Here is a 24,483-nt window from a genome sequence, read left to right on the forward strand (position 1 = left end):
GTTTTATGCTCTAAAGCCCGTGGCCAGTTCCTTACTCTAGGAAGAATACCTAAGAATACCTTCCGATCAGGGGTGCTGGGGTAAGCCCTAGCAGTGCTAGTTGTTTTTAATAATTGCATCACCTTGTCAGTGTGTCTGTCTGTCTGTCTGTCTTTCTTTCTTTCTTGATTTATTTATTTTTATGTATATGAGTACACTTTAACTGTACACATGGTTGTGAGCCTTCATGTGGTTGTTGGGAATTGAATTTTAGGACCTCTGCTCAGTCCGTCGGCCCCATTCACTCCGGCTCAATGATTTATTTATTATTATACATAAGTATACTGTAGCTGTCTTCAGACTCGCCAGAAGTCAGATCTCATTACGGGTGGTTGTGAGCCACCATGTGGTTGCTAGGATTTGAACTCAGGACCTTCAGGAGAGCAGTCAGTACTCTTACCTGCTGAGCCACCTCACCAGCCCAGTGTGTCGGTTTCAAATCCCTTTGCTCAAATTTTCCTTCCAAGTTTTTCTGTACACTTAGCTAAACTACCTTTCAAATTCCTTAATGTGTTACTGCTTGACCACCTCTTTTTATTTTTAAAGGAATAGGCAGGCAGTGTATATGTAGACATGCATGTAGAAGTCAAAGGTAGAGACAATAGAGAGGCATGGTCTCTCATTGAACCTGGAATTGATTTTAATGGATTTGGCTAAACTGGCTGGCTAGCAAGCCTCAGCCCACATTGTACACATGAGCCCTTGCACACAGATTTTACATGGATACTGAACCAAACTCAGTATTTTGCCAACTCATACACCTCCTCAGCTCCCTTTTTCCGGTCTTTTGAGACAGGATCTGTGATGGCTTGTATATGCTTGGCCCAGAGAGTGGCATTATTAGAAAGTGTGACCTGGTTGGAGTAGGTGTGTCACTGTAGGCATGGACTTAAGACCCTCACCCTAGCTGCCTGGAAGTCAGTCTTCCACTAGCAGCCTTCAGATGAAGATGTAGAACTCTCAGCTCTGCCTGCACCATGCCTGCCTGGATGATGCCATGCTCTTGCCTTAATGATACTGGACTGACCCTCTGAACCTGTAAGCCAGCCCCTGTTGTCCTTTATAAGACTTGCCTTGGTCATGGTGTCTGCTCACAGCAGTCAAACCCTGACTAAGGCAGGGTCTTACTATGTAAGTAAGGCTGACTGCAACTCATGATCCTCTGTCCTCTGCCCACTGAACGCAGAGTTTACAGGCATAGACCACCTCTTCCTGAGTGCCAGCCTCTTAAATTACCCTCAGGGAAGGGTCCTGGATGCAGGGAAAATGGAGCCACTTTTACCTAGTAACATCATTGCCCTTTCTGAACCTACCACGTCCTGTCTGTGTCTGCATTTCTCCCTCACATTCTGGTCTTCTCAGCACCTGTCAGAATCTCCCATACAGCATTCTAGAATGTCTCTCTTTAACCTAGATCTGCATTTTTCCCCATATTTTTCTTCAGATTAGTTCCAACATTGTAAGAGCCACAGAGAGGTTGGTCACAACAGCAACCCCACTTTTCTAGCATTTATTTTTCATGTTAGTTTCCTTCCATTGCTGCTAAAATGCCTGACACAAATGACCTAAGGGAGGAAGGGTTTTAGAGAAGTCAGTCTGTATGTAGTGCTGAGGAAAGCATTAGAATGACACGGTCTGTTTATGGCAGGCCAGGAAGCAGAGACAGGGCAGTGCCAGCACTGGTTTTGTTTAGACACTAATAAATCCTAATTTTAAAATTAAAAAGAAAAAAAAAAGGTTTGAGACAGTCTCATTTAGCTAGCCTCAAACTCATTATGTTGCCTTGAGCTATTGGTCTTTGCCTCCACTTCCCTGGGTTCTGGGATTACAGATGTGCACTAGTATCACCAGTTTAAAAAATGTTACTTGTGGAACTAATATGTGTCATGTTAAACAGCAGAGCTCTGTAAATCTGTAATGGTGTCCTCTCCAGGTATTCAAAAGGAAAAGCTGACACAGAGAAGGTGGTGGGACTCCGATTTGAAAAGGAAGGTGTAAGTAGAATCCCTTGGTAAATGTTAGATCTGCCTTGTCACTGGACTGACATTTTGATGCCACCAGAAACAAGGAAGGTAGCCATGGCTGTCCTAGAACTAGCTCTGTAGACCAGGCTGGCCTCGAATTCATAGACATCTACCCCCCAAGTACTGAGACTAAAGGTGTACTCCACCACTACCCAATCTACTTTTAATGTAAGTATTAGAATCAGTGTTTCAGTATCTCTGTAGGCATGTTCAGGTTTTTAATAACAAAGTTACTTTGTTAAACATTTAATATCTGGTAGAAATCAATCTCAATCTATCTCAGTCCCCACCCCCTGTGGTCTTACTCTGCAGCCTTGCTATATAGACCAGACTTGTAGAGATCCACCTGCCTCTGATTAATGAACCCTCTGCTGGGATTACAGGGTTGCACTACCACACTCACACAGAAATTTCTTTCTTTCTTTCTTTTTTTTTAAATAAATAAATCTTTTTTTAGATTTATTTATTATATGTAAGTTCACTGTAGCTATCTTAAGACACTCCAGAAGATGGAGTCAGATCTCATTACGGATGGTTGTGAGCCACCATGTGGTTGCTGGGATTTGAACTCTGGACCTTTGGAAGAGCAGTCGGGTGCTCTTACCCGCTGAGCCATCTCACCAGCCCAGAAATGTATTTCTCAATAAATGCAACTGAAACTTTGTGTTACTTATATTTTATTTGCATAGAATTACAGAAGTGGTTCTAAAACATCCCCTTATCTAATGTTCTCTGTTTCCAGTGATTCCAGATGCTCTTTTTTGTTTATATCATTTATCATCCATTAGTCAAAACAGAATGCTTATAACCTTAGCACTCAGGGAGGACCAAATCTAGACAGTTAAGCCAGTCTAGACAGCAAAGTGTGAACTAGTCTTTCTGTAAAATGAAGGAGTGAATGGGAACTACCAGGCAGTCAGAAAGAATGAAGAAAGCTCACTGGTATCTTGAGACTATAGCTCTACTCTAAAAGTCTGTTTCTAAATACATTTCCTAACAAACTTATAAGGTGTCAACTTTGTATCTGCAGGCAAGTGCTCCATTCCTGGTCCTAATCTCCAGTCCTTGTAGAGGCTTTCACTGTTTAATCAGTGGCCATTGGTGACAACTTCCCGTTTAGTGCATTTCCTACAGTACTTTGCTTTCTACAGTATGAACATGAACTAGAGGAGTAGACTGTAGTTCAGTGGTAGAGTGTTTGTCTAGCATGGGAAAGGTCTTAGGCTCCAACCCTTACACAGAAAAGGAATAAATAAATAAAAGCAGCTTTAACTAACACAGGATGCCTTTGAATAAGAAGTAGATTCCTCTGTATGATGCTCTATAGCCCATACCTTGTACCTTTCTGAACGTTACAAACATGTTTTATCTACATTTTAGAATGGGATAGGAACTGAAAAGGTTTCCCTTCCTAGTTCCAGAGGAATGGTGTTTCTGTTTGTAACTGATCTGCCCTGTGGGTCTGTGTTTGACTCTGAAGCTTATGTTCACCTTTACCAGGGCGGGCGGGCGGGCAGGCAGGCAGCAGGCGGGCAGGCTGGCAGGCTGAGTCTGTTTCATCATCAGGACAGCTGCTAAATCTCATAGTCATTGTCTCTCTTCAAGGCAATGCTAGACTTTTACATTTTTTAAAAAATTTCATAAACCTTATAAAAAAAAATCACACCGAAACTGACTAGACCCTAAATCTGCATGTCAGTGGGCTGTGCAGTAGAGAAGCTGCTTGGGATGGGAGCCATGGGCATCACGTGGGGTCTTACCTTTCACTATCCAGCATATCTTTATGCACGTATTCACTACCCAATGTGGAGTTCCATAGTGGAGTTAAAACTAGAAAACAGTTTCTTCCATAACTTGTACAGTGTTTTCTATTCTGTATGCACTGTTACATTATGTGTACAAAATCAAGCATTGTCAATGTTGGAACTTTTTGGTCAGACAAGAGGACACCAAATGGAGCCTGATCTGTCAGAAGAAGTGTCTGCCCGACTTCGCCTAGGAAGTGGAAACAATGGCTTACTCAGAAGGAAAATATCAGTGCTTGAGATAAAGGAAAAGAACTTCCCAAGCAGAGAGAAGGACAGAAGAACAGAAGATCTCTTTGAACTTACAGAGGTATAGTTCTCTGTGTGGATCAGAGTTAGTTGGCTATTTCAGACTAGCCACAGCTTCTCTAACTGAAGTGCAGCTTTGCTTTGAGAAATTTCTCCAGATAAGGAATATATGAAGTTTAAAAAACACAAAACAAGCCCGGCAGTGGTGGCACACGCCTTTAATCCCAGCACTCGGGAGGCAGAGGCAGGTGGATTTCTGAGTTCAGGGCTATCCTGGTCTACAAAGTGAGTTCCAGGACAGCCAGGGCTATACAGAGAAACCCTGTTTTGAAAAAACCAAACCCCCCTCCCCCCAAAAATACACACAAAACAAAGCCTCCAGGTCTGCTCATTTGTCTATATTGATCACTCATGGTCTGTGTGGGGGTGGCCTGATGGATCAAGTAGAATTGGTGTAGGTGGGGTTTTTGGTGGTTGGTTGGTTGGTTGGTTAGTTAATTTTGATTTTTTTTTTCCCCCTTTTCTGTTTCTGTTTCTGAAACTGGGTCTAGGTGGTTACTTAGCCCAGGATGGTCTGGCATTCATGACAATCCTCTTGCCATGAGCCTCATCGTAGTTAAAATTGTTAGTTTAAAAGGGGCTTTTCATACTGAATCAAGAACCCTGTTATCCTGGTGTGTGTGGAGGGGTCTCACTTAGCATGGATGTCTCTAATGCTTACAGTCACTGCACATGAAGTTCTTGTAGCTTCATTTTTACTGCCATGATAATATAACCTGTCACCAAGTGTCTTAAGGGAAAGAGCTTACTGCAGTTTCCGTTTCCAGGTGTGAGTTTATATGTTCCAGCTGGGCATGTCACATCCATGCATGGATGCATAATCACTTACTTGCTCATACTCAGGCTATGCTGGGTCCCCCCCCCCCCCCTCCAGCAGTTAGCAGCAGTTAGCTTCATTAAGACAGACTCCACAGGTGTTCCCGCAGGGCAAGCAGATGCAGATAATCCCTAGTTGTAATTCTTTTCTCTTGTGATTGATTCTAGGTCCTGTCAAGATGAACATAAAAGCTAACCATGTCAGGTAGAGAGATGAAGCCATAAGATAACAAAATTTTGTGTAAAGGAGAAAAACAATAATGGAAATAATTTTGATTTGGTTCATAAGCTAAATATACATTTAGCTGCATAAATCATTAAAATAATTCAAGGAGTTAGCCATTATTTAAGACTGGTTTGGCTGGGCGGTGGTGGCGCACACCTTTAATCCCAGCACTTGGGAGGCAGAGGCAGGCGGCTTTCGAGGCCAGCCTGGTCTACAGAGTGAGTTCTAGGACAGCCAGGACTACACAAAGAAACCCTGTCTCAAAAAACAAACAAACAAACAAACAAAAACAAAAGACTGGTTTTGATTTTGGTTTTGTTCTCATTTTACTTTTTTGAGACCAAGTTTCTTGTGTAGCTCTGGCTATTCTGGAACTTGCTCTGTAGACCAGGCTGGCCTTGAACTCAGGAGATCCGTCTGCCTCTGGCTCCTGAGTGCTGGGATTAGAGGCACGAGCTACCACCATACAACTTATTAAAACTGTTTTACAGTAAATTTGAACGTTTTTCACTGTAGTTTGAATAGTGGTTTTTCTCAAAGATTATTAGGTGTTGCTGAGATGAAAGATTTTTTTGCAGTCTGAGTCTTTCATGCCTGATAGTGGTTCTATGCTAATGTAGCATCGTCTAATTCAGGACATGGAAAAGGAAATCAGTAATGCCCTGGGCCACGGCCCACCAGATGAGATTTTGAGCAGCGCTTTCAAGTTGCGAATCACCCGCGGAGACATCCAGACCTTAAAGAACTATCATTGGCTCAACGATGAGGTCAGTCCTTCCTCTCCTGCTCTGCCTGTCGTTCTGCTTAGTGTCTGTGGTCAGTGAGCTCAGCTTGCAGGGGAAGCAGCTTCAATCTCTGTTTTGTTGCCTTTTCTTTTAGAGCTGGGGATTGGACTAAGGGTCTCCCACGTTCAACAGCAGGTGCTCTCTCTGCTCTGAGCTATATCCTCACCCTCTCTTTTTCTTTTTTCTTCTAGCTTTTTATTTTGAGAAAAGTTTCCACTAACTTGTCCAGGCTGGCCTATATTATGTAGCTCAGGCGGGCCCTGACCTCTGTTGTCATCCTCCTGCCTCACTCACCTAATCCTCCTGAGTAACAACAGGTCATAGGCTTTCCCACCAGCCCAGGTGGTGTTCGTTTGTTTTGTTATTCTTCCATACCAGAAATTGACCTGAAGACCTTGTGCAAGCACTGTCCCTGTGAGTTGTGCATCCCCTGACTAGTAATTTCTAAAGCAAAAGCATATCATTAAAAATTCATTGTGGTGGCTGTAGTGGCGCATGCTTTAAAAATACCAGGGGAACTCAGGAGGCAAAGGCAGGCAGATCTCTGTTCATATAGTACATACTGAATTCAGGCCATCCAGGGCTATGTAGTGAGGAGACACACACACACCGACACACACCGACCCCCAAAATGCATTACCTGCAGTTGTGATGACTACAGAGCCTGATATCAGTTCCTGTAGCTTCCCTGTCTCCTGTTGGTACAGTGGTGCTGAGAAGTGGTGCTGAACCTTCACGCGGGAAGGAAAGGGGACCGTGTAACTCTCTCCTTCTGCTTCTCTTAGTGCTAGCCTCGTCCATGGGGGTTAAGGTGCTCATGAGAGTCATTGCCTACTGCTGTCATGCTGAGTAGTAGATCCTTTAGAAGGATCTTAGAGCAAGGACAAAAGATGCCGCTGCAGTAAGAGTGCTTGCTCTTCACAGGATGCTTGCTTCCCAGCTTGGAACTTCAGCTACAGAGGATCTTATGCCTCCACTCAAACCTGTACTCATGTGCATATACCCACATAGATACATATAATTAAAAAGAAATCTTAGAGTTTTTGATCGATGTGTGTGTTTAAGGCATAGCAAGTGATAACTAAACTGTCGCTCCATTTGTTATCTGAATCATACATATTCTGCAAAAGCTGGCTTAGTTACTACTACTTTTTCATTTGGCTCTTCAACCAACTGTTCTGTTCTTGAATTTTCTCCCATTTGCTCCATCTCCCTATGTCACAAGCCTAATTACGTGAAAATACTATCATTTGTAAATATAAATATGCTTATTATAAAGCTTTTGAAAAACACTTTATATTTGAAATTTTTTGAAGAAATTATTGCTCTAAAGTTCCATAAGTATTTTGGCATTTCTCCTTCTGGGAAGTATGTCCAAATTGAGGTGTATTTTGGATGTAGTCCTATAGTTAAGAATTCATTTTTATGCATAACACTTGCATATGCCCTTTCATTATTACATAGAAATATTATTCATGTGCCTCAAACTTTCAGTCACATGACTTGCTGGGTTCTCTTTAGGGAGGTGATTAAGTCCAGGGCCTCACATGTACTAGACAAGCAGGCTGCTGAGGGGCTCAGGCCGTGGCCCTTCATCCTTCTGTGCCTTGCTCTTTGTACTGAGCAGTTGTTGCTGACTTTTTGCGTGCACTGCTCTTTGCCTAAGCATCTCACTCTGACTCTCATAGGAATTTAATTTTGTAATGTATTTGTCATGCTCCACATTATAATCTTTTGATATTTTACAGGTCATTAATTTTTATATGAATCTTTTAGTGGAAAGGAGTAAAAAGCAAGGCTATCCAGCACTTCACGCATTCAGTACATTCTTCTATCCTAAGCTAAAGTCTGGAGGTTACCAAGCAGTGAAAAGATGGACCAAAGGGGTGAATCTCTTCGAACAAGAACTTGTTCTGGTACCTATTCATCGGAAGGTACATTGGAGCCTGGTGGTGAGTTGAGAGGATTCATCGTTGGAGTTTGGGTGTAGGCTCCTCCTTTTCTTCCTTTCTCCTTCCCTCTTCTCTTCCCCTTTTCCTCTGTCCTCAGCTCTTTGCTCATCTTGGGGATCAATCCCTGACCTTTATATACGCTAAGAAGGGATTCCACTGCTAATTTTACCCTAATGTAGATGGTTTCCCTCACAATGAAGGCTGCTCTCACTTGCAGTGAGTGGCAGGCAGCTCCACAGTCCTTTCTCAAAGTGTTGCTGTGCTCAGCTTCAAAAGCTACAAGGTGCGCTTTGAGGAAGAGCTTTCATCTTTGTCTGGAAAAGTGCAGGAGGAGGTGGATCCAGTACTAGAAGGATTGCTAATATTTGTTGACAAATGTCTAGACCTTTGTATAGAAGATAGAGCATGTTCTATTCATCTCACTCCACTCTAAGTCTGTTTTATGTATTGCTACATGTATTAAACATTTAGAGATGCTTTTACTTTTAGTTGCTGCTCACAGCGTCTCTGGCATAGTATGGTAGTGCATGCCTCTGATCAGAGTTCTTAGGAGGCAGAGAGGAAGAGCTAGAATTCAAGGCCAGGCTAGGCTACATAGACCTTGTCTCAGTAAAATCAAACAGCAAAAACAGATGTCAGTCTAAGGATTTCACCTTTTCCCATTATAGGTGATGGACCTAAGAAAAAAGTGTCTTAAATATCTGGATTCTATGGGACAAAAAGGCCACAGGATCTGTGAGATTCTTCTGTAAGTAAAGTCTGAAATAAAACCTCACTGTGTTCTGCTATTCCTCAATTGGATAATCTCTTGTATTTATGGAATTGTTTTTTATGGATCATGGAAAGCAAGTCCTCAGGTCTTTCAAGATAAGGCACATCTTCTAGAATTGTGGTTAAAATTAGATTTCTTTGGAATTGGTATTCTGGGTATCCTGAAAAATTATTAGCCAAGGAGTCTTGGCCTGTAATCCTGATGCCAACTCATGCCCACGTTTTCTGATAGTAGGACTCATTTCATAGAACTCAGGGACATTAAAGTGTGTGGTTTGTTCAAGCAAATACTCCAAATATAGTAGTCCTCATTGTTGTGAAATATATATTCTAGGTTAGTGTCTACAACCACAGGCATTATAACACCAACCTATGTGGACTGCTTTATCCAAAGTATGAAGGTGAGCTGAGCAGTGGTGGTGCACACCTTTAATCCCAATATCCCAGCACTTGGGAGGCAGAGGCAGGTGGATTTCTGAGTTCGAGGCCAGCCTGGTCTACAGAGTGAGTTCCAGGACAGCCAGGGCTATACAGAGAGTATACCTGTCTCAAAAAACCAAAAAAAAAAAAAAAAGTATGAAGGTAATCTGTCTCTTATGTGTTTCCAGACTCTCCTTTGCATTGTTATTTTTGCCTTTTGGTGGCCACTATTAGTAAGATAATTGTTATTTGGACACAGTGTTCTGCTGTCATGATAGTAGGTCTGACACTCGGGAGGGCAAGCAAGTATAGCTGGGTAGTTAGAGCAGGGCTTCTTCCCTTTTCACCTGGGAAACTTCTGCGTGTCACTATGTACATAGGCACATAAAATAGTGTACAAACATTGTCTAATGAAAAGTGGGTCCTGGGAATTGAACTTAATTGGCAGAAGCACCTTTACCAGCTGAGCCATCTTGCTGACCCCAAACAGCAATTTTGTTGTTTTTATTTTTGGCTTTTTTGTTTTGTTTGCAACAGGGTTTCTTTGTGTAACAGAGCTAAACCCTAGATGTCCTGGACTTGCTGTGTAGACAGAGATCCACCTGCCTCTGCCCTCTCTAGCACTGGGATCAAAGATGTGCACCGCCATACCCAGCTCCAAACAGCAATTATTAAATCAAACATTTGAGCATAATACAATGTAGCGATAAAATCTAAAGGTGAAGCCTAGAGATACGGTCACTGACACTTTCATGCTAAGGAGTGATGGTAGAAAAATAGTAAAACAAAACAAAGCAACTCTGTGGTTCCTAATGTAGAGCAGTCTCCAGCCTGAGGCGAGGTGATGGAGTCAGCATTGGTGGCTGGTGGTGGTGTAGAGTACACATGCCGTGTGCTACAGTGAAGCAGCCACTGAGGTCCAGACACCTCACTTGTTCACCTGTCACCATACATTTCATTCTGCCTATTGAACATTAAAAACCTTCTGCTGTTGCCATAGCTTTGTGGCTGCCATCTTTAGTCACACGGCCCCATGTCATGTTGTGACTCACATTTTTCGAAGCTCATGTGTGTGTATTGCCTGCATAAAGCAGGTAATATTAGATTTTCTCCATGTTTCTTAGAATAGTGTGCAGTTTAAAAGTTATGAAATGATTATTCCCAGAACTTTCCATTTCATATTTTGGACTGAGATAATTGAAACCACAGACAGTAAAAGCTTATAGAAGAGGGATTCCAACTGCTAGAGGCCTCCCTTTAAAGCATAGCCACTTCTTCATTGTGCTGATTGGTTGTGTACTTAAAGCACATCAATAAGGTCAGCATGCTGCATAGTTTTATGTCACCTTGACACAAGCTAAAGTCATCTAAGGGGAAGGAACCATAATTTAAAAAATGCTTCCATAAGTTCAGGCTGTAGACAAGCCTAGAGGTCATTTTCTTATTTAGTGATTAGTCGGACAGGGCCCAGCTCATTGTGAATGGTTTTATCCCTGGTGTCGAGGCCCTATAGTCTATAAGGAAGCAGGCTAAGCAAGCCGTGGAAAGCAAGCCAGTAATTAGTACCCTTCATGGCCTCCGAATCAGCTCCTGCCTCCAGGTTCCTGCCTTGCTTGATTTCCTGTCCTGACTTCTTTCAGTGATAGACTATGATCTGGAAGTTTAACCCAGATACACCCTTCCCACCCTAGGTTGTTTTTGGTCATGGTGTCTCATCACATCAATGATAATCCTTTGGCAACTGCAGCAAATGCAGCGTCTGCCTTTAACTTTACTAAGGTGAGCAGATGTGCTCCACTCATCTTACAGAGGACTGTTACTGAGGAGTCAGTTTTCTTAAAGATGTAGCTCCCTCTCCCCCAGCTGGACCATTTTCCAGAAGAAGACCACATGTCTAAAAGTTTATTGGCAGCAAAATGGACATTGCTGGTTTTGTTTATTTTACTAAAAGGATACAAAGTAGGGAGAAGGGGAGGAGTCATGACAGACATGACAGGGAACAGACATGAATATGATGTGTTTTGATACATGTACAAAATTCTCAAGTAATTAAAAAAAAAAGAAGCTAACAATTCATTTTTCTTTTTCCTCAGTATTTTTAGTGTAGCTCTTTTATGGTTATCTCAGACAAAAAGTATAAGAGAAGAAATATTTGTTGGGCAGTGGTGGCGCACGCCTTTAATCCCAGCACTAGGGAGGCAGAGGCAGGTGGATTTCTGAGTTCGAGGCCAGCCTGGTCTACAGAGTGAGTTCCAGGACAGCTAGGGCTACACAGAGAAACCCTGTCTCCAAAAAACAAAAAAAAAAAATTTAATAGTCAGAAGATAACTAAATTCTTTACTAAGAGCTTACTTGTTCTTATAATGGAGAATTAAATTTTTCTTGAAAAACAAGCAAATAAATGATTTTCCCCCTAACCCAAGCTTCTTTAGAACCTTTAACATGAAGTAATGTGTTTTGTCATTGTTTTTTCTACATCTGTAAAGATGTCCATGGGGTTTCTGTCCTAGAGTCCATTCCTATAATTTAGAGCATTCATTGAGTTACACATATTGAACTTTTCTCGCATCTCTGATCAAGTTGCACCAACAACTTAGTCACTGTGCATGCTCTTTTTGATGTGTTCTTGACTTCAGGTTTTTTGTTTTTTTTTTAATATTTTTTTAATTTACTTATTATTCTACATAAGTACACTATAGCTGTCTTCAGACGCACCAGAAGAGGGCGTCAGATCTCATTACAGGTGGTTGTGAGCCACCATGTGGTTGCTGGGATTTGAACTCAGGACCTTCGGAAGAGCAGTCAGTGCTCTTACCTGCTGAGCCACCTCACCAGCCCTTGACTTCAGTTTGCAAGTATTTTGTCTTGTGTTTAAATTTATCAGGGAAGTTAGTTAGTCTCCCCTCATCCCCACCCCACGTCTTTATCTGCCTTTGACTTGGAAGTGTTTCTTCCTTTTCTTTATTCTTATGGAGTAGCTTGAAGCCTGGTATTAGTGGTGAACTCTTTAATTGTATGTATAGAGACGGTATAAAGAACTAGAAACTTCCAGTGTCTGTTGTAAAGGATTTGCTTTTTATTTTCTTTTAAAGTAAGTATGATATCTTTGAACATGTAAATTTTTTACTAGCAGGAGAGGGAAACCTAAAAAATAAAAGTTACATTTCTAAAAAAACAAATAGATCCAGATTTGAGAATGACATCCCTGCTAAATATCACAAAGTCCTTTTTAATCACAGAGGGTGTTCTCTTGGGCCTTCATTGATACATTCATTCTTTGTTCTTGTTTTCTTTAGTCAGTATTTACAGGATGAAAGCAAGACCAAAAGAAATACAGATCTCAACCTCTTAGAGTGGACCCACTACAGCATGAAGCCACATGTAAGTGAGGCTCAGGCCTGGACACCTTTTTCTTTCTTCCTTCCTTCCCTTCCTACCTTCACGGACTTTCCTAAAGTGTGCTGTGTGGTATGTGAGACCCCAGTGTATACGTGTGTGGGGTGGGCATGCTGCCTTGCCTTTCCCAGTTGAAACTGCATTTGGGAATCGAAGGGACTCTGTTGCCATCCAGTGTGAGATTCAGCAGTGGAGTAAGCCTTCCGCTATTCTCCTTCTCATGTATCCCTTATGTCTGCCTGGGGCGATGCAGGCTGGGCACACAGCTTAGTCCATACAGGTTTATTTTCTATTGTTCCCAGCTGTGGTTCTGCCTCAGGGACAGGACTAATCCTCATGGAACGATCTTAGTTGATTACAACCTCTGAGATGGTTTTCTCTTCTCACTTGAAACTGTAGGGATCCTCAGCAGCGGGCATCTGTCCTGGTTGTTAAGAGTATGTGAGCTCTGCAGTATTGAAGTAGATTCCTGTGTTTCACATTGATCTGATTGACCCTCTCTTAATCCCCTTTGAAAGTCAATAGTTAGTTCTTTTGAAATGACAACAGTATTTTGTTTGTTTGTTTGTTTGTTTTTTGTTGTTGTTTTTCTTTTTTTTTTTTTTTTTTTTGGTTTTTCGAGATAGGGTTTCTCTGTGTAGCCCTGGCTGTCCTGGCACTCACTTTGTAGACCAGGCTGGCCTCGAGACAGGGTTTCTCTGTGTAGCCCTGGCTGTCCTGGAACTCACTTTACATCCAAACTTCCGTTTCCCCTCCCTTCTCTCCTCCAGTCCTTCCTTCCAACCTCCCCCTCCCCTGACCCACTCTATCCACCCGTCCTCCCTTTCTCTTTAGAAAGGGGGTGCCTCCCCTGGGTATCAGCCAGCCTTGGCACATCAAGTTGCCGTAAGAGCATCTCTTCCTACTGAGGCTAGACAAAATAGCCCGGTAATGGGGAAGGGTCCCAAAAGCAGGGAACAGAGTCAGAGACAGCCCTGCTCCCACTGTAGGTGTCACACATGAAGAGTCACTCCTGTTCTTGTAATAAACCAAATGTGGGTCCTCTTATCTCAGCCCTCGCCGTGTGTGGTGGGCTTTGTTTTGCCTTTTAGTGAAGTTCCCACTTGTTCTTTCTTCTATGAATGTTTCTGTGGAGTCTCATGCACTGTACCATGGTTAGGGTTTCCTACCACAAAGAGTAAGAGGGACTGTGCTTGTATGTGCGTCTGTGTTTGTGCAACAGCAGATTTATCCACCTTTATCATGCTGCTTTCACAGTCTGTTTAGAAAGAGACTAATGATGTCTGTGTAATGATATTTTACCTCTTTTCTGTTTGTTTGGTTTTAGGAGATTCCTCAACAGTTGAATGGGAGTGACTGTGGAATGTTTACTTGTAAATATGCAGATTATATTTCTAGGGACAAACCTATCACATTCACTCAGGTGAGTCCAGGCACTTAGTAGGCACTATGCTTTGGCAGTGCTTGGCACACTTCAGGCTCTTCAAATGAACAGTACTGTTTCAAGAACCGTGGGTAAGGCCCCCAGTGGTCAGAAGCAGTGTCCTGCGTGCTCTGTTGCAGCGTGTATTCTCGGGACTGCCCTGCTCTCGAAAGACCAGGGGGGTAACTTGCTTGTCCTTCAACTTCATTTGTGACTGCTTCCTGTGTGTTACTGTTACTTTTAGCTAGAGAGAGGCGTGTGAGGATAGATGACAGCAGGGGGAAGGAAGCTGGGCCTGTGAGGACTCACCTGAGTCTAAGATGGAAGCAGGAAGGAATGGGCTTTCCTTTCTGCAAGGTGGTGTACTTGAGAGGAGACACAGGCACATCGGAAATGTTTACATTGATGTTTGATGGTGGACTCGCTCTTTGTCCAGCCACAGTTGACCCCAATTAAAATTATTCCTCATTCATAGACCTTCATTTGATAGTTCCTGACTGTCAAACAAGCTGCTTGTTGAACAGTAGAACTAAATGCTTTGGAGGAACATGAAGTCAACTGGACTCCCTGCTGAATTCATATCTTCCCAGTCTCAAAGAAAGAACTCACTACTGATGAGTCTCAGCTGTTTCACTAGGAATAAATGTTGTGTTTTACTGGGCATGGTGGTGCAGATCTCTAATCCCAGCACTAGAGAGGCAGAGACTGGAGGAGGGTCTGTGAGTTTCAGGCCAGCCTGGTTTGTGTAGTGAGTGCCGGGCCAACTAAGTACTACATAGTGAGACTGTCTCAAAAAAAAATAATAATAATGTGGTTTTTTTTAATTAAGATTTATGCCATATATATCCTCCAAAAACTCAGTAATTTATTATATGAAGATAGATCCACTTATTTATAGCAATGTACCATGAATAGGGCAAATATGCAAACTTCAATTTTGAATTTTTTTTTTGAGACAAGATTTCTCTGGGTAGCCAAGTCTGTCCTCAAACTTAGAGATCTGCCTGCCTCTGCCTTCCCAGTACTGGAATTAAAGGTGCAAACTCCCACCTCCCAGCTGGAACTTCAGTTTTATGAAACGTGGGGATGGGTGTCTGAGTTACAAATACTTTTGGGTGCTTTGCATTTTGTTGCTCTGAAAACATGCCAGTGATTCTCCGTGAAAGCACTGAGTCTCTCTCGCTTTCCTACCCTAGACTCTGGTTTTATTTTGTTTCTGTTTTATTTTTACTGATGCGGAAATACTGTGGAGCCAGACTAGCCTCAGACTCATGATCTTCATATCTTAGCTGCTTTCTAAAGTGTTGGGATTATAGGTGTATACCACCATGGACAGCTAATATAAATAGCAAGGAATTGATTTTTCTGTGTGTGACATGAGATTTCATGGGAATAAGCAGCTTTTGGAACAAAATAGTGGTAGAACAGAAATAAGATTGTAGATTTGTTTAGTTTTCACCTTTTAAATAAAAGTCATTTAAATTGAAAACAGGGCCTCATAAATACTAGGCAAGAAAGACCTCTACTACTGAGCCATAGTTTCCTGCTTTAAGGTCCTTTTTAATATAAAAACAAATTGTTTTTTAAATGATGTTAATTTAGAATGTAGAGAAGTTTCCTGTTGTGCCACTGTGTGGACATTTCTGTTTTGGTGCATGTTGTACGCTCTTGTCCTATAGTATATGACTCTGCCTCCAGCTTTGGTTTTCCTTAGCATGTAAGGGCATATGCACCTGTAGAGTAATTAATATAGACTAGGTGTGTGACACTTGTCATCCCAGAGCTGCGGAGGATGGGGAACTAGAAGCTTGTGGCCACAGTCAGCTTAAGCTGTTTTGCAAGATCCTTCCTTCTCAAACAGACAACATAAACGAAAAACCTTTGTCAAACGCAGAGACACGTGCCTGTAATCCCAGCCCTGGAGATGTATGTAGTCAAGAAGATAGGAACTTGGGAGGGTATGGGGGACTTTTGGGATAGCATTGGAAATGTAATTGAGGAAAATAACGTAATAAAAAAAAAAAAAAGATAGGAACTCAAGAAGGCCGCCTTGACTAGAAATAAATCCTACTGTGCTTTAGAATCATGTGCATGATGTAAAACGGTGAAGCTTCTGTAGAGGACATGGGCATTGTTGTATTTATGACACCTAAAGGCTGCCATGCTGCACACAGAGTGTATAACACTGTCGTTCCTTTCAGCACCAGATGCCTCTCTTCCGGAAGAAGATGGTGTGGGAAATCCTTCACCAGCAGTTGCTGTGACAATGCCCCGCCTGGTCTTCTAGCTGCTGGTGGTTCTTTCATGGATGTTTCCATATACCTCATGCATTGTGGGTTAAAAAGTCCCCGATCATTTCTCTTCTCTCACAGGTACTGAGCTCTCAAGATGCATGAGGGCCTCTCCACAGTGGCCCTGACTAGAGGTGTGGAGGGGCTGCTGGCAACCCTGCTCAGAGCCCTGGACTCTTCACCCCACACAAGAACAAATGCTAATTAATGTGTTTTGTTTTAAAGCGTTATTTCCATATGAATGTGGGAAATGCAGGATCTGTTATATGAATTGTTCTGTGTGTTCACATGAATTCACTCACTCATTGGGCAGTGCCCTTTTCCCACTGCTCTTTTATAATTAGCTATAAATAATTTGGACTATTTATTTCTGAAAAGAATGTTAATCAAACTGCCACTTCCTGCTGCAGAGAGATATCAGCAGGGGGAGGAAGGAGGTGTTCGCTAGCTTCTCTAATGCTGGAGTGCGAACTGCCGACATACAGTTAAGGTTCTCTCTTTTAAGGCTTGAAAATGCCAGAAGAAATGACGATGCTCTGTTGTAGGGTCTGGCTGCCTTTTAGAGAGTCCGATGCTATGACATGGGCACAGTTCGTGGAAATGTGGCCAAGGAACTCGGTCTGTGCATCCTCGAAACGGGGCGTGCGCATCTTAGAGACTTTCCTTTCTAGAACCGAAGTAGCTTGGCTTCCTCTTGAAACTGGATTCAAAGTGTAACTGTGAGCATACATGTTAAGTCGTAGGTCTGGTGAGTGAGTGTGTGAGCCTCACCAGGGAAGGGCTGGCCTGAGCTGTCTGCTTCCGAAGATGCTCCTCAATGGAAGCCTATTTTTCCTCAGAGTTTTTTTTTAAATATATATATATATATAAAGCTGAAATTAAGTTCTTGGCTCATCAGCATGCCCTACTCCAGCCCCACTGAGCCTTTGGAGAGAGATTTAGTACTTGGCTCTGAAGTTGCCAGGTTTACAGTCATCTATTTTGCCTATGAAAGTTTGTATTTAACTTTTTTGTTCATTAAAAATCTTACAGATGTGGTTATGCATTTTTAATTTCAGAAAGTTGGTCAGAGCATATTTTGCAAGATCTAGTGCCTAGTGTTGCTTTTATGATGTAATAAAAGACTGGCAGAACCTAGAGTATATTCTGATAATTTTTCCTCTTTTCTCTGCCTCAACCTTCCAAAGTTGTTCTGGTTAAAAAAAAAAAAAAAAGAAAAAAGAGAGAGAGATAAAACTAGAAAAGCTGCACACTTGTTAGGTACAAACGTACACATCTGCTCTTGGAACGCCTGGGCAGCTGATCAGAGGTTGTAGCTGTTGAAACCTGTTTGCTCTGAGACTTGAAATGACCTTCATTATGGAAGCTGGGCCTGTGATGTAGACTGAAATGGCTGAGCCGACCCAAGACCAGGTGGCCTAGCTAAACCTGAGAGCATGTGGTCTAACAATTCAGGGGTAAACAGTGTTGTAACCTCCTCAAGGCAGACTACACAGGGACCCCTTCCTTTAGCCTAGACCCCCTAAGCACTGTGCCAGTGATGCCGGGATCAGGCAGCTGGTCTAACCAAAAGAGCCCAGAAGTTGATCCTGTCTACACTACTAAAACCTGGGTGCTAGAATTCTACCTGAGAATTTATGACCCTGGCCTATCAAAATAGCTACCTGAGCAGAGTTTGGTCCCCAGTACCCACACTGAAAGGCGAAAACTGACCCCCCTAAATTGTCCTCAGACCTCCATACTTGCACAAACCAACAGATGGACCAAATTAGTAATCAGTTAAAAATTTTAAAGGAATTTTAAGGGCCTTGGATAGGTTTGTTTCTGTTGGCGATTTTCTCTACGCAGATGAGTGATGCTGTAGCTAATGTGGCTCCTGACATGTATTCTTATGCTTCAGAACAGGAAGCTGGAGAGATAGATGGTTGGATGGTGAGGCCAGGATTGACTGTTAGTCTCAGCCAGGTGTGTCTGTAACTAACAAGCTGGGTACCTGCTCGCATCTGTAATCCCAGTTCCCAATGAAGAGAGGCAGGGTCAGTAGATCCTTCCTGGGAGGAGCAGGAAGAGTGCTGGAGAACAACTCCCCTCTCCCAGCCTTCTCGGGTCCATGTCTGCTTGTAAGCGCATCCACCACACTCCTGTGCACACACAGTAAGTTTTTATAGAACATAGAAAGTGCAAAAGTACAGAATGTTAAGCTATGATGGCACTGCTTTACCTGAGTGTCTGAAGCCAAGCTAAGGTACCAGAAGCCACAGCTCTCTGTCACCTGTGTGTGTGCAGGTAACAGAACTGTTACATTCAGCTTATGAGAAGAATACAGATAAGTGAGAAACAGCACTTGGTGTAACTAGTGAGTCGGCAAAACTAAAGCCAGTAATGTTTTTGTGAAATTTCAATTTTGGAACCTGAAAGAAATGTTGCGTTGTTCTGTTTAGCCCATAGTCTCTAAAAATGAGTAAAAGTTTAAGAAATACACACTGCTGGTGACATCTCTTTCTGAAGCCGAGTGCTTTATGCTTGTGCTTTGCCTCGTGTTGGAGCTGGGTCGGGAGAAAGCCATCTGTTGGCCATCCCTGAAGATTACATGGTCTGTCCAGGCCGATGAAGGCTGTTAGAACCCCTGCTCCTTCTCTTTGAAGTCCTGAACACACGGCGGCTGCCAGGGGATGCTGAGTATTCACCTTCACCAAGGGGATGTACGTGATGCTAGGACCTTGTGTGGGTGTAGGGAGTCTTCCCGGGATACAGTAAACCCCAAATACACAATTTAAAGTGCCATAGAAAACCCACATTATTTAAATGGCCTTGTGAACTAATTTTGAGAAAATCTCTGTCAAGTAAGTTTTTAGAACTTATTTGTAAGTTGGAGATACATCTGGCTTGCTGACTTAACTGTTTTTAATTAATATACACAAATTATTTGGGGTGTGTTAGAATACTAATTTTAATCTACTTACCAATAAATTAACCTCTTAAATTAAGTAGTTTTTAGATTTTTAAATTGAAACTCATTAATATATTTTATCCTATGCCCAATACACAACATGGATATATATCATTATTTTGTGAAATAAACGTTTGCGGGCTGGTGAGATGGCTCAGTGGTTAAGAGCACCCGACTGCTCTTCCGAAGGTCCAGAGTTCAAATCCCAGCAACCACATGGTGGCTCACAACCATCCGAAATGAGATCTGGCGCCCTCTTCTGAAGACAGCTACAGTGTACTTACATATAATAAATAAATAAATCTTAAAAAAAAAAAAAAAAAACACTGGCTGGCTGACTGCTCTTCTAGAAGACCCGGGTTCAATTCTCGGTGCCCACACATCTGCAATTCCAGTTCCAAGGGATCCAACGCCCTCTTCTGGTTTCCTCTGGGCACTGCAAGTGGTGCACAGAATACATGCGCGCAAAACACCCATACACAAAATACAAATAAAAAAAAAAAGAAACGTTTGCTTTTACAGGCTGGAGAGATGGCTCAGCAGTTAAGAGCACTTTCTGTTTTTATTTTTTATTTTTTTTTTTTAGATTTATTTATTTATTATATGTAAGTACACTGTAGCTGTCTTCAGACACTCCAGAAGAGGGCGCCAGATCTCGTTACAGATGGTTGTGAGCCACCATGTGGTTGCTGGGATTTGAACTCTGGACCTTTGGAAGAGCAGTCAGGTGCTCTTACCCACTGAGCCATCTCACCAGCCCACTTTCTGTTTTTATTGAGGTCCATAAGTTTGAATGCCAGCATCCACGCTGCAGTTCACAGGGAACCCAATACAATACTGTCTTTTGGACTCTGGACATGCACACATGATATATAGACACTCAGGACAAATACACAAGAGTGGGTCAGCTGGAGAGGTGACTCAGTGGTTAAGAGCACTTCTAGGCCCAGCTCTCTCTTCTGGCCTTCTTGGGCACCTGCACTCTCATGTACAAAACCACGTACATATGTAATTAAAAATAGTTGAGACTGGCCTTAAGTCAAAAGAGGTCTGTCCAGCTCTAAATCGTCTGTTTCATTTCTCAGTGCAGAGGTTCCAATCCAGGGACTTTGGTGTTTTGGGCAAGTATGCCATCACTGAATTAAACCCTTAGCCATAGTTGAAAACACTGGTCTTAGTGACCTGAAAGCAAAATGAAAGGCAAGGAGGTTTTTAAAGATAGGGGAGGAGGGAGAAAGAGGCACAAACAGTTTGAAGATGATCCATCTAAACCTAGGCAAATAGGCCAGAGCTTCCAGATACTTGATGGAAATCTGTGGATTAATCACTCTGGTTTATCCATTGGCCTTTCCTAAATGTGTTCAGTAGAAGTCCAGTTACTTGTCTACATAGGTGATAAGACAGGAAATCTGAGATTGACAGGATGGCCCAACGGGAAACCAGAAATTGTGGGGGGACAGAGAGAACCAACCTCTAAAAGTTCTCTGACCTCTGTATGTACACCAACACATACATCAGATTTAGAAAACAGAATCTGGCTCAGTGAATATGTGGAGTGTGTCTTTTATACCTGGAGAGGCATAGCCAACATGAAGGGTTTTGTTGTTTTTGGTTTTGTTTTGTTTTGTTTTTGTTTTTTTTTTAACAAACAGTAAGAAACACTTTATATAACTTTACAACATATAAATAGCTTGGTTCCAATCTGTGCTTTCTGGCAGCTGGGCTCCACATTCCACCATCCCTTGCAGGCTCCTGGACGTGAAGGTTTTATGTTAATTGTGTCTTTTGTTTTTATTTTGTATTGAGAAAGGTCTCTATAATCCAGGCTGGCCTGGAACTCACTGTAAAGTTGATACTGTCCTCAAGCCTACAACGATTGTCCTGCCTCAAGTGCTGGGATTACAGGCATGTCTTAAGTGTAGATACTGAGTCTTTATTGCAAACTCTTGTGGTACTGTTTTACAGGAAACTGCCACAGCAACATAGAATTTTTAGGAGCATGTGCTTCAAGAAAATAAAGAAAAGCTCTACCACCCTAAACAGTATGTACATGTCACACGTCAAACACATGGCACTCATAACATGTGATTCCAAGTACCTGATGCCTTTTAGAATTTCCTTTAATAATGTCAATAATAAGTACTTAGGAAAAGAAAATGTTGATAGAAGATAAGATATTCTGTCAACCTCTACCACCCTCTCCTCTCCCAGACCTCCACCAGCCTTTCCACACCCAGAGCTCCCACACCTTTCGGGGTCTCACCTGCTGAGTACATCCTAGCACCCCAAATATTTTTATTTATTTATTTTTTTAAATATTTATTTATTATATGTAAGTACACTGTAGCTGTCTTCAGACACTCCAGAAGAGGGCGCCAGATCTCGTTACAGATGGTTGTGAGCCACCATGTGGTTGCTGGGATTTGAACTCTGGACCTTCGGAAGAGCAGTCGGGTGCTCTTACCCACTGAGCCATCTCACCAGCCCAATATTTTTATTTTTATTATGTTTGTTTTCCAACCTGCCAGATCTAGTCAAAGTCCTACCTCTTCACTTCTTCTGAAGTCAACCTCTAGACTTCCACCAAGACCTGCACTATCTACATCCATTCACAAGACCCGTCTCACTGCCTGTACCACCCCACACTATACCCCAACTCTCCACATCAACCCATTCATTCTAGATGATTTCAAGGGCCCACTTTCTCCAGTAGACAGGTCATCTGAACAACAACAACAAAATAAACATACTAGTTAACTGGCATCCTACGTAAGTGGACTTAACAGATAGTACAGAATATTCTATCCAAGAACACTCGTTTTACTCAAAAGTATGTGGAAGCTTTTCTGAAAATAGACCACATCCTAAGACACAACTTCAGAAAGACTGGCGTAACTCCCTGCATACTGTTTGACCACATAAAACAAAATTGATAGCATTTATCTCAAGTACACAGACCTGTTGGCAAACTCATAGGAAATGAGGAGGTTGAAATAGTAATAAAAGGCCTAACAGCTATTTTTAAGAGATAAGGAGGGGGAGCTGGAGAGATGGCTCAGTGGTTAAGAGCACTGACTGCTCTTCCAAAGGTCCTGAGTTCAATTCCCAGCAACCACATGGTGGCTCACAGCCATCTGTAATGAGATCTGACATCCTCTTCTCGAGTGTCTGAAGACAGCAACAGTGTACTTACATATAATAAATAAATCTTTTAAATTAAAAAGATGATGATGAGGAGGAACAGAACCAGATAGATTGACAGCAGAATTCTGGACATTCAAAGAAGATCCATCTTAAACCATTCAAAGGGGATGGGGTGGGGGAGGGGAGTGCTCCTAAACCAGGTAAAGACAACAAAAATAAAACTATGGGCCAATATCCCTTATGGACATGGACTCAAAAATAATTCTTTCAAGCATAATACAGACACTTATCAAAAAGATTACCAAGTTGGAAGTATCCCTAAAAGCAGCAATGGCTCAGCATATTTAAGTCGCTGAATACAATAAATCACATAAATGGACTTAAAAATCACAATAGATGCAGAGAAAGCCTTTGATGAAATCCAACATTGATGATAAAAGTACTAGAGAATATAAGGCTAGAGAGAGCACTTCAATATAATCAAAGCCATAGACAAGTAATCCACAGCCACCATCCTAAATGGAGAAAACCTTGAAGCAGTCCCACCACAGGAGTGATATGGGAGCTACTGTCCCCACTCCTTATCAACACTGCTGGAAACACTAGCTGGAGCAGTAAGTCAAGAAAAGAAAATCAAAGGAATAAAAACAGGGAAAGAAGTAAAACTATCCCTATTAGCAGAAAAGAGATTCCAAAAATCCTACCAGAAAACTTCTGGGAACAATAAACAAATGCAGCTCTGTGACAGGATACAGAATCGTGCAGAACCAACTTGCACAAATCAATAGCTTTTCTATAGGTATTTTCTCTATCAACATCAAGCATACAGAAGCATCCACAATAGCTTAAAAGAAAATACAGTATCTAGGAATAAATCTAACCAAGTGTGGTGGTTTGAATAGATATGGCCCCCATAGACTCATGTATTTGAGTGCTTGGTCCATAGTAGTGACAGAGTTAGGAAGAATGAATGCCCTTGCTGGAGTAGATGTGGCCTTGTTAGAGAAAATGTGTCATTATGGGAGTGGGCTTTGAGGTCTCATATATGCTCCAGCCACTCCAAGTGACACGATCTACTTGCTGCCTGCGGCTCAAGATGTAGAACTGACCCTTGAGCTCGCCCAGACGCTCTAGGGTCGGCAGATCGAGCCCAGGTAGGCATGGTGATGGCGAAGCGGTTCTTTGAATCCTACAATGAGGTCCCTGATGGCACCCAGTGTCATCACAAGACCTACATCACCACGGCCTTAGGTGGCATTTGCTGCATAATCGGCTCCGCTTACAGCGTCACACTCAACCCCGCAGATTCTACCCTGGAAGCAGTGGCCAGAGTCGGCTGGTACACATGCACCTGCTATCAGAGCAATGTTTGGCCTTACCACCTGTGTCAGTGCCCAGGTCCGAGAGAAGCCAGATGACCCCCTGAACTACTTCATTGGCGGCCGCGCAGGAGGCCTGACATTGGGAGCGCGCACTCACAGCTATGGGACCGCAGCCATGGGCTGTGTCTACATGGGCACTGCGGCTGCCCTGTTCAAGATCAGCAAGCTAGAAGGCTGGGAGTTGTTCCCTACCCCCCAAGGTGTGAACCAAACCCCTGTGGCAAATTAACAACGCTGTATGCCCCTGGGGGTGGGGGGAGATGTAGAACTCTTAGCTACTCCAGCACCACATCTGCCAGCATGCTGTTGTGTACTGTGTGTGAACTGTAAGCCAGCCCCAATGAAATGTCCTTAAAAGAGTTGTCCTGGTCATGGTGTCTCTTCATACCAATGGAAACCCTAAGGGAAGGGAAAGATGTCTACATAAAAGCTCCAAGCCTCTGAAGAAAGATATGGAGACACCAGAAAATGGAAAGATACCCCATGTTCATGGATTAGTAGAGTTAACATTGTGAAAATGACCATTTTACCAAAAGCCATTTACAAATTCAATGCAAACCCAGTCAAAATCCCCATCCCATTCTTCACAGAAATAGAAAAAAAGCTGTCCTCATATGGATCCACAAAAGACCCTAGACAGAAAGAACAATCCTGAGCAAAGAGAATGATGCTGGAGGGATTACAATTCCAGATCATAAGAAACATTACAGAGACAGAGTAACAAAAACAATATGGTGTTGGCACAACCAT

General features: G+C 42.5%; 1 protein-coding gene and 1 pseudogene across 3 annotated transcripts in view; both read left to right on the forward strand.

Moving 5' to 3' along the window:
* Senp2 (SUMO specific peptidase 2) overlaps positions 1-18,738 on the forward strand; it is a 39,683-nt gene extending 20,945 nt beyond the window's left edge. For all 3 annotated transcript variants that reach the window (XM_021184853.3, XM_085832502.1, XM_021184854.3), the window contains 8 exons: positions 1,973-2,033; positions 4,002-4,178; positions 5,855-5,986; positions 7,753-7,956; positions 8,625-8,704; positions 12,444-12,528; positions 13,871-13,966; positions 16,168-18,738. In XM_021184853.3, the coding sequence (XP_021040512.2) occupies positions 1,973-2,033; positions 4,002-4,178; positions 5,855-5,986; positions 7,753-7,956; positions 8,625-8,704; positions 12,444-12,528; positions 13,871-13,966; positions 16,168-16,230 (898 nt within the window). In that variant the 3' untranslated portion in view covers positions 16,231-18,738. The remainder of the gene's footprint in view (positions 1-1,972; positions 2,034-4,001; positions 4,179-5,854; positions 5,987-7,752; positions 7,957-8,624; positions 8,705-12,443; positions 12,529-13,870; positions 13,967-16,167) is intronic.
* A 4,773-nt stretch (positions 18,739-23,511) lies between these two features.
* Positions 23,512-23,962, forward strand: LOC110312036 (NADH dehydrogenase [ubiquinone] 1 alpha subcomplex subunit 11 pseudogene; annotated as a pseudogene).
* Positions 23,963-24,483: the final 521 nt, after the last annotated feature.

The sequence above is a fragment of the Mus caroli genome, unplaced genomic scaffold (assembly GCF_978045245.1).
Source record: "Mus caroli unplaced genomic scaffold, Mus_caroli_1 scaffold_17, whole genome shotgun sequence".
Classification (NCBI taxonomy): Eukaryota; Metazoa; Chordata; class Mammalia; order Rodentia; family Muridae; genus Mus; species Mus caroli.